Here is a 10,779-nt window from a genome sequence, read left to right on the forward strand (position 1 = left end):
ATTTATGAATTGTTGAGTTAAGCCACAACCAACCACAGAATGTGTCTCCTGTTAGTCTACTTTCCAAAAGTCCCATCTGCTTCAGAAATATTTCCACAAAACAGCCAATGGCAGTTACAGGGTAGTGTTACAGTATCAGTAGCCAGGGAAAATATAATTTGACATGAAGATTCAGAGCACCTATGAATCAGCAAGAACCACTGCTCACTTAACATGTCTACCTCAACAAAGTAGACATTTACTGCCAAGTTACATCCTCATTCTTATCAGTTTTCTTTGAAGTAGTTTGGCTGTAAAAGTGGAAGCTTTCAAGGGCTTTCTACAATATGAACTGTGTCATTTTAACAGCATTGCAGGCTATCTGGAAAGCGTTGCTTGAACATGAAGATTAATTTATTGACAGTCTTTGTGCTGTCAGAAAACACACTCCTGTTCACCAAACACTACTCTGGATTCAGCAGAATTGGTCTGAATGTTGATGCTTTACAGAGATCTGTCATTATATCATTTCATACAATCCCAAATATAGGATAATACATGTATTTTAGCAGTATACGTACATCACCTAACTGTCATATTTTCTAAGGACTATGCAGCATTTGACACTCTATGAAGAGCATTGCGGTTATAACAAGATTAGCCAGGGTTACCATTGTTTGTGTGTGTCAGGAAGAGAGGAGAACAGGTATGTACAGGCTGTAGAGTTGTGTGAGTGGTCACCATGGAAACCCAGGCCTATGTTATGCATTTCATGTGATCTTTATGAAACAACAAAGAGGATGTGATCTCGGTGGTCTAGCCCAGGTTGAAATGAAACAACAACAAAAGGAACAATGCTGCTACCATCAGCACAATTATTTCATTATGACCAGTCTTCACTTTCAGTGTCAGAAAACATAATCAGGGATACCCCTTTATAAATGCAGGGACTGGTATGGCTTTTGTAGAAGCTTTGAAACCGAAGTTCTGTGCATGTATCTCGCCCATCAGTATAATAGACACAGATAGCATACTATGGTGAATTCCACATTTCACAGGGTGGACATATAGAAACAGGCATACAAAAGCAGGCTTAAAATGAAAGATGCTTTGTATGTTTTTCAAAAATTGAGAGCGACTGGGGGAACTCCCAGCCATTTTTGTTCACTCACACTGTTAAACCATACACCCCTTTAAGTGGAAAGAAAACTTGATGTATGTGACCGTATTAAAACTGAAAGCAAATTCAAAGACCCTAAATAGCTTGCCATAGCCAATTAAAATCTTCAAAGGGGTAGGCAGAGCTGTTACCAGGCAGTTATAATTTCACTGTACGCAACTCAGTAATATGGAAGCTGTGATTTTGCTGTGCCTCCACTATGTGTTCAGTCACCCCCATAATCATGACTTTTTCCCTGTAATTTTTTCCCCCACTGAATGTTCTATTCTTTTCTAATTTGCATCTCTGTCCATCTTTGCAGTGTCATTCAAAATACCCCTCAGGTGTGTTTTGGATATGCTCTTTCTCTTAAAAATGTCAAATAAGTTGAATAGACTTGAGTCTTCCTTGAAGCTTATTGGCCGTACATAATAAGTTTAGATATGAATTAGTGTATTGCTGCTTTGAGAATGGAAACTTGAGGAAATTCTAGTATGGACTGTCTGTGAATGCATTCTACCTCTGCTCTGTCTGATAGCAGCATTCCTTTTCACCCCTGCTAGGGTGTTCATAAAAGTCTAATTGGACCACCCCAAGCCTGCTCATGGACCATTCCTTGCTGCATTTTATCTGAACCAAATCATTGCTCCTAAGATGAAAAGTTGTCTTCATTGTTATTTTGATTTTACAGTGAACTCTCTCAATGTGATATTCTTAATCTCTGTATATGACATTTGAATGTACAGTGGTTACACCAACAGTGAAACCCACATGTAACAGTGTAACTAGGCCAACCTCAAGTCTCTCCAGTCTGACCAGTCTGCAAAAATCCCCTCTGCCCCAGAAATATTTCTTCCACGTCAGCCAATAGCAAGAATTATTGCAACATGTGGAAACAAGATTCTGAGTTACAATGTACAGGAATCATTCAGTCCCTCCAGAATTTTGTGGGCCTTTTTTGGGATTGTTGCAGCCTAAATGCCTGATTTAACAGCAGCTTTAAAAAAAAAAAAAAATTGCGATGCATGTTGCGATGCTCTTAGGCGTTTTTTGTTTTGTTTTTTTTTCAATGAAATTGCGGGAGCAAATGAAAATTGCAAAAAAAGTTGCAATTTTTTTTCTGTTGAATTATAACTGAATCTGTCACCGGAGTTTGCCCCGCTGAAGTAGGTCACAAGTGCTACTTCCCGCTTGTAGCCACTGCTTATGTTTGGCCGTCTTTTATGTCGGCATTTCTACCGCGCGCGACCGAGAATGTACTCATGCAGCGTGTGCAGAACGCAGCATTTTAATTGCCGGCTTCTTCATGAAGAAATGGGTAACCTTCTGGAGGTCTTTAGAGAAGACCGACTTTCCCTTCGGCATGATGCTAACCGTTAGCGTACTAACAGATTTTGTCAGACAGAGCCACAAGCGTCATAGCAACAGCTTTGACAACGACACATCGATTGACTGACACACATACAGACAAATCACTGTTGAATTCAGACACGTGGTGCATTGTTGTTTGTGTTTTTCAATTGGGTTAGGTAATAAAGAGTGGGACAGGGGGGTATTTCAGGAAGCGGGTTTAACAAACTCCGAGTTTAATTCTGAACTCTGAGTTGATGAACCCTGAGATGGGAAACTCTGAGTTTTCGGTTCCAGAAAAGCTGATCTGAGTTGGTTCGATCAACTCTGCCGCTGTGTCCGAAATGGCATACTACATACTACTCGCATACTAATTATGACGTAAAAGTAGTAAGTAGTATGCAGTACGTGAAAAATAAAAATTTTGCAGTACACTACAGTTACCCGGATGATGTACTACTCTGGCGAAAATTTCTAGTATACATCCCGAGCTCACTTCGCCGACTACTGCATCCCATGAAGCAACGTGGTGATTTCCAACTGTCAAAAAAATTTAAAAACATGGCGGACAGCGACCGAACCAGCTTCAACTACAACTGCAGCTGCAGTTCCGAATATAAATGTATCAGTTGCATATTTTGGTGTAATAAATCTTCATACGCTTTCTTATAGGGCTACTTTTGATACATATTTATGGTTGTCGTGTGTTGTTCGATTTTAACAGAACAGATAGCCCAACCGATAGCAAACGTGTAGTACACTACACGAAAGTTGTCATAATTGCGTACCATACTGTATACTAGTGTGTGGAGTAGTGCGCAGTATGCAGTGTATACTAGGCTAGTATGTAGTATGCAGTACGCTAGTATGCCATTTCGGACACAGCCTGCGTATGTTAACTCCGAGTTAAGCGCGTGCATGACAATTATAAAAAGCCATCATCAATGGAGCCCCGATACTACGATTCACCATGGCAACCGGCGAAAACAAAAGTCGTTTTACTTCAGCCCGCTGCAAATTCTGATACGTGTTTATGGCGGGTATGAGCATAATTTGGGGTGGCACGGTAACACAGCGGGTAGCGCTGTCGCCTCACAACAAAAAGGTGATTGGTTCGGTTCCCACCTGCATCAGCAAAGATGAGATAATTGGCGTGGGAGAGAATTGCTGACTGAGTCAATGCGTAGATTTGAATGCAGAAGTCTATTCGTTTAACATGTAAGCACACTTTCTTTTAATATTACAGCTGACAGTGGTGGAATGTAATTGAATAAAATTCTGTTTTCTTTTAGGAGCAATCCTACGGGCACAAAGCGCACTTGGTAGCCGCTGAAAATGAAATATAAAAACATATTTCAAACAGGTAAGACACATTTTGCTTAGGCCTACAGGCTCATGATTGTACCTCATTTTGGTTTTAATCATATTTGACATATTAAAACAAGTAAATGTCATTCAGTGGCTATTTCAACTTGGAGTAGCTTTAACCCCCAACAGAATGCTGTTTTAACACAAACAAATGTCCTCTTGCCTAATATCCTGCTTAGCAGATTAACATTTGGGCTGTAAATACTCCCAGAGATTTTGCCAATTATAGTAGTTTAAAGTATACTGAAACAGAAAGCTCTTCATCACAGGATGATGAAGACACGTTGTCTGCTGCCACAGAGAGGGATTCAGAAAGGCCTACTGTGCTTTGCATTAATATTATGCATGGTAGCTACTGCTATTTCTCTCCCTATTAAAATGTTTTTACATTCTTGTGTGGAATTTTGAGTTTAAAATGCACATTGAAGGGATGACATGTTCTTGTCCTTTTTAACAGAGCATGACTGGGCATTACCAGGAGGAGAGTCCATCAACCTCCACAGCACAGACTGACACAGTGAGATGTTCAATAAATGCCAGGTTAATTCTGCATGTAGATCTGTAGAATTTAATGTCATCCTTATGTTTTCTCAGTTATAAATTAAGGAGGAAAATGGCTAAAACTGACTGAGAAATGATGCACTTGCAGTGGCAGATTAAATGGCCTATCTTGAAATTCAATTACTGGAACAGCAGTTAGAGGTGGGTGCATGGTCACAGGTGAATTGTTAATTGTTGGAACAATCTAAATATAGTAATTGTTGCATTTGTAGGAAATAAAGAAGACCAAATAAAATGTGACTGATTTTTTTTATTTGCCTGCTGGGGGTGGTGGTATCTTAATCTGTGAAATGTTTTTGGCAAATTCTCTCAGACAGCTCCTCCATCCAGGACATCTGCAGGGTGGATGGGACTGTCTTCCTCAGGATCATTCATTTGTGCAGCAGGGTGCTGCTCTCCTCTAATTGTGGCAATATTATTATGGAGAACAACACATGGCAAAATGTCACACGCCGTCTCTGGGGTTACCCTGAGTTTACGCAGACACTGGAACCAAGCTTTGAGCATGCCTATTGTCATCTCACCCCAAGCTCTAGTCCTGCAGTGGGCCACACTGGAACGTTGTTGGGGGCCCAGCTCAGAGTAAGGGCTCAACAGAGAGGGCTGGCATGGGTACTCTCTGTCACCAAGCAGGTGGCCATCAAACTCTCCTGTAATTATACAGTGGATACATTTTGAGGGTGTTAAAAGAGGGAGACAGAGGAATGATATTTGTACAAAGCTTTACTTACCATGTGCAAATCTGTTGCTCAGGGTACACTGATGATACATTCGTATATCATGCACAGAGCCGGGCCACTTGGCTTCAACATTTGTGATCAAGTGTGCTGCATTACATATGATCTTGACAGTGCAGAGAATGAGATATATTAGTTGCAGTATATTGTGATGTATAGTCTTTGTTATTGTAAGACAATAGTCAGTGTACCTGCACATTAATGCTGTGGAAAGACTTCCTATTCACATAGTCAACTTCATTAACTGAAGGAGCAGTGATAGGGATCTGAGTGCCATCGATGCAGCTCATGACACTGGGAAACGCTGCAACATAAAAACTAACGACTGATCCCAGTCTGGGGTCGCAGCAGAATGTCATGAACACGATATAATTTAAAATATCATTACCTTTAACTGAATGATTCTACATCACGCACCTGCAATCCTGTGTAATTCCTCTTTGATGGTCCTTAGAGGTCTGACACTAGGAAAATGTGCAGTAGCCGTTTAAGTACAAGGGACACTTTTTTACGGCTCTACAAACAGTTGCTTTCCCGATATACTCGGCGTCGCCAGTGTGATAAAGGAAACTCCTGATCTGAGAGCAAGAAGTCCACGGCGTGTAATATTAGAGATGTAGGCCGCAGTTGTTCGGATAAATGATAGATTGTGATGAAAAACGGTAACGCTCGATTACGTAGTCATCAGGGAATGATAATACATCTAATTGGGGTCTCAAAAACTTCTCCCGGCATAGGGCTATGTGAATTAATTTGGTTTCAACACCGATCGGATTAGCGACGAAAGGAGACGCCATGTTTTACAGATGCTTCAGGTTCAGTCGGAGGGAGGAGCTAGGGAGAAACTCAGGGTTTGTTGAAGAAAACCTGCCAGCGAGCAGGTTAGGTTCACAGAGTCAGTTACTGCGGTAACTGAGCCAGAGTTTGAGTTACCTCGCTTTCTGAAACGGAAAACCCAGAGTTTCCTTCATCTCAGGGTTAACAAACTCAGAGTTTTCACTAAACCCGCTTCTTGAAATACCCCCCAGAACATAAGAAACGTCTGTGTAAGCGCTGAAAACAAGTAGGGCCTATAGTAGCCTATTATAATTATTATTTTAATAGTGAAAACCGGGACAATTTGGTAGTGAATGTTGAAAACCGGGACATTTTAGTGTTTTACAGATATTTGTCAGGACTTGGGACACCCAGCTTGAAACCGGGACAATCCCAGACAAACCGGGGCGTCTGGTCACCGTATCTTTTAGCAGTTATTTTTGTTGGTAAATGTGAGGTGTTCGTGTCGGACCTGTCTGCATCTTCACAACATAAAACAAGTGAATTTGGTGACGTAAGGCTTAGCGTTTTACGCAAGGCACTGCTATGGTTGGTGAAATTCGCGGAAAACCACGATGAATGGTCAAATTTGCCGAAAAGTTGCGGTGATTGGACAAAATTGCAAGGGCGTGCAGAATTCATGGGGATTGGTTGAATTTGCATTACTTGTTGCGATCATGACATCACGATATCCTGGGGGGACTGATCAATAAGGTCCACGACTAGGTGAAGAAATCTCCCTGGATAAAGGGATTTCAGAGGAGAACAACTCACTTTAACAAAGGAAAAAAGACATATAAGATTCTTAAGCACGGTTAAGGAATCGTTACTGTTACTATTGCCTTCGGCTTGGACATTAGGAATCTCACAGTCCAATATTCTGTTAGTCTGCTTTGTGTCATGACCCACTGAAATTACTTGAATTGAGACAAACTGATCTGAATAAATTACCTAGTAAAAAGGTGAGGAACATATAGTAATGATGCAGATTAAACATAGCGAAAGAGATTTTTTGGTGATTTGTTTGTTTGTTTGTCTAGTTTCCTTTTGGTACATTTGAAAAAGTGTTATTTTTGAAAAAGTGTTGTTCTGAAAGGTATAATAACTGATATAACTGTCTTAACTGATATCCTAAATGTCCTGTCCCAAACAAAACAAAACAAAAAATACCATTTTGACCATTTTGGCCAGTCAAAATCTCATGCAGCGAAAACAGCAGTGTTACAAAGCATACGGAATTTTTCACTGGTCAAAGACACGATGAATTTCTATCCACATGATGTTTATTGTGAATAGTTCCATGAACACTGAAAATTAGTAAGGAGCAGGGATAGAGTGTGAATAGAAAGTTATGTGCATAGTCTTTATCACTGGTAAAAAAAAAAAAAAAAAAAAAAAAAATCTAATCACAAACATTCTTTGTAATTGTTCTCATGTCCCATAGGCAATTTCTTGTTAAAAAAAATCTTCCATACAAGAACACTGCAATCAGAACTGCTACTCATGATCAGATTTGCTTTTTGATTAAGACTTCTGTTTGTATAAATACCCATTCTTTGTTTAGCTGTGTTCCTCTTAATTCCAACTGAAATCTTGTCATAAGTTTGTCAGTCCTGGTTCCAATCATTCTGTTCCTGTGTTGCTGTCTCTATTGCCTTATCCTGCTTCCGTGAATGTCCGGTCTGCCTGAGCCTTTCATTAAGAGTTCTAGTTTTGCACATGCATCCAGTCTCCCAAATTCTCCCTGAGATTTAGAGTGTGGTTATACACTGAAAGGTATAGAGATTTATGGGTGTGGGTCACTCACAAACAGAAGACAAAAACAAAACAAAACAAAACAAAAAAAAGCAAAACAACTCTAAATGAGGACACAGACTCTCTGTAATCTGTGTATGTTTTTAAATGTAATGAAGTGACTGTATGTTTATATACATTATTGTACATCTCCTCAGTAAATCGTTAGCTACGTGAACAATAAGTTAAAGATTCAAAATATTTAATTTTTGCTGAAGTTTATTAAGGTGGTTCAGTGTATTGATGCTAGTGTCTTTATTTATAGAGTATAAAACAACCATTCACATCACTCAAAGAATGCTTTATTAAGTTTGGCATCATTTCAGACAGAAGCAGAAGTTCAATCTGTAAATCTACAAATAAAGTCATACAACAGAATTCCTTAAAATGTTGGATTTCATTACAACATTGTGAAACTAACTAGTTACAGATAGATACATAATGATTACAATGCACAGCAGATTGTCAAAGCATCAGAAGAGAGACCAACTGGCGGCACTAAACTACTGTAGCACACCACTTAGAGATTACAGAAAAACATAACCCTCTAAAAGTATTCATCTTCATTTTTTATTAATTCTCTCTGTTCTCTCTGGAGTACTGAAAATTCAGAAATTTAGAAATGATTTTAAACCCCTATGACATACTTTTTTAGGATTACCTGCCTCACTGGTCCAGAAAATTTGCACTCATGCCATTTGATAGCCTGCCTCCATCAGCAAATTCACAGTGACTTGATAACCAATGATATTCTGTTTTTTATATTATCAAGCAGAAAGTTTGAGATATATTTCATAAGATGCTCCATATCAAATGTTACAATTTGGTACATAAGGTGCACAGCTGAGAAAATGGGGTGGTTCTTCACCTGAGCGTGATCTTTGAATCAACACCTGCAAAATATAAATTAACTGTATTTCAAGGCAAGGTTTAATTAATTCATCAGTGAATGTCGCTAACATCCTGAATGTCAAATAAAAATATTTTACTGCATTAAAAATAATACTGATATTAATTTTATATGATAGACTTACCGACTCTTAATGAGGCACCAAGATCCGCCCTGTTTACAAAAATAATATTTTCCATTTTTAACAAATGCCCTTGTGTCCCAACATATGTTCTTGATATATTTATCAAGTGATAACTACATACAAACAGTACTTGCACAGTCTGCCAATGATAGCTCGTTCATGTTATATATACTCCTATTATTAATTCGTGCTTCACTACCAAAGCACTACATTTTTGTTCACTTAAAACTAAACATTTAGAGGTCTGTAACTGTACTTCATAAAGTGGTGAAAGTCTTAGATTTGGTATTCAGTAAAGTTTGCTCCCACTGACCTGTGGACTTCTTCTTGTAGTAGATCAAACCTGCAGCTGCTAGGATGACCCCCAGCACAAGTCCAGAGGCTCCAATAGCAATCTTATTGGTGTCAGATTCTGACACAGAGGGTTCTTTGAAAAACAGAGATCATCACAAATTTGATGAGAACCATTATTGTAATACCTCAAATTATGAACAAGTGTCACAATGAGTTTGGGCTTTTAAACAAAAAAAATATATATTTTCAGTATCTGGTAGTGATTGCTTACCCAAGTCATATGTCATGGGTTTAGTGAAGCTGGCATGCTCCACCATACAGGAGATCTTCTCTCCTGTTTTGGGGATGTGCTCCAGGTGGGAATGGACCTGATAGAACCAATCACCATCAGCCATCTCCTCAGTGGAGGTCACATCAGAGGTCACTGGTTTACCGTCCTTTAACCAGGTCAGTTTGATGGCTTGGGGATAGAAGTCGTAGGCACTGCACATCAGCACGGCAGGATGTGTGCCACTGGCCTTTTTGACTGACCTCACATGGACCTTTGGTTGTACTGTGAAAAAAACAGAAATGTCATAATGGTGGGAACACAGTTTCACATATGAGTTCATTTTGTGTCATAATATGTGTCAGTTACTTTTTGTGAAATAGGGGATAATTTAGTAATCATCATCATATGCATAATATGAAGACACAATAGTAATAACTAGTGTCTTTGGTTTGCCATAGCAGAGAGTTTTGAGGGATGTAGGACTTGCTAAAATTAAAAAAAAAAAAAATGGTTAAATGTGTGTTGCTTACCTGTTTTGTCGAGAAGAGTTGAGAGGAAAATTGGAATATTGTGTCTGCAGTATCTGTCTATTTCACCTTTCAGCCCCTGGATGTAGGCAGTGTCATTATTCCAGTAATCTGCATCCCTCTGTCCTTGTTTGTTAAACCCAACATATTTCCCCACACTACTGCTGAACTGAGCATGTTTAACTTTGTTAAAATAAACAGTCTGAAAGTATTGTAGATCTGTCAGATCCCGGGAGGTGAAGACACACTCATTCGTGAAATACTGACAATATCCATCTGGTAATAAGAGAAATAAAGAACAACATTACACACACAACAATGACAGCTGGCTGGTGGCTAAGAAATATCAAAGAGTATGTACAAATATATAAAAACATAAACTCACAAATAAACATGCATGTATGACTATGGATTTCATGTGGAACCACTCGATACTGTAAGTCAGTTCATCTGAAATTTGTTTCAATCATACTTTTACAAAAAAACAAGATCTAATAATTTTTAAGTGTAAAATTGTAACAATAAGACATTTCATTAATAGATTCATAGATTACAGATTCACACCTATTTCAGAAAGAACAGCGATGAAGAACACCAGACGTATGCATAGGAGGTTTGGCCGTGACATTTTCTCTGTTCTTGAAAAAAGAATTCAATACGAAAGTTGAATGAGCATGCTGATAATCTAGTGAAGTCGAAAAATACAGTCCAATTAAACACTTCAGCAAGACAGAGAGTCATATGTTACTAGGCAGCATTCCATTTTCATTAAATATGGCAAGTGGCTTTTTTACGACAACATAGCCTGCAATGCATAGTTGTAGCAGAGTGTGAAATAAACAGATATTTTTATGTGGCAGTAACTGAATGAATTAATTGGTATTAGCAT

The 10,779-nt window shown here is 38.9% G+C and overlaps 1 protein-coding gene across 1 annotated transcript; it reads right to left on the minus strand.

Annotated features, from left to right (window-relative positions):
- Nucleotides 1-8,804: 8,804 nt before the first annotated feature.
- LOC115805060 (H-2 class II histocompatibility antigen, E-S beta chain-like) lies at nt 8,805-10,518 on the minus strand. The gene is made up of 5 exons (XM_030765547.1): nt 10,455-10,518; nt 9,894-10,166; nt 9,364-9,645; nt 9,112-9,225; nt 8,805-8,827 (listed from the first exon to the last, which is right to left on the minus strand). The coding sequence occupies exons 1-5, from the start codon at nt 10,516-10,518 to the stop codon at nt 8,805-8,807; spliced, it is 756 nt and encodes a 251-aa protein (XP_030621407.1).
- Nucleotides 10,519-10,779: the final 261 nt, after the last annotated feature.

This window comes from Chanos chanos, chromosome 1 (genome assembly GCF_902362185.1).
Source record: "Chanos chanos chromosome 1, fChaCha1.1, whole genome shotgun sequence".
In the NCBI taxonomy this organism is placed as follows: domain Eukaryota; kingdom Metazoa; phylum Chordata; class Actinopteri; order Gonorynchiformes; family Chanidae; genus Chanos; species Chanos chanos.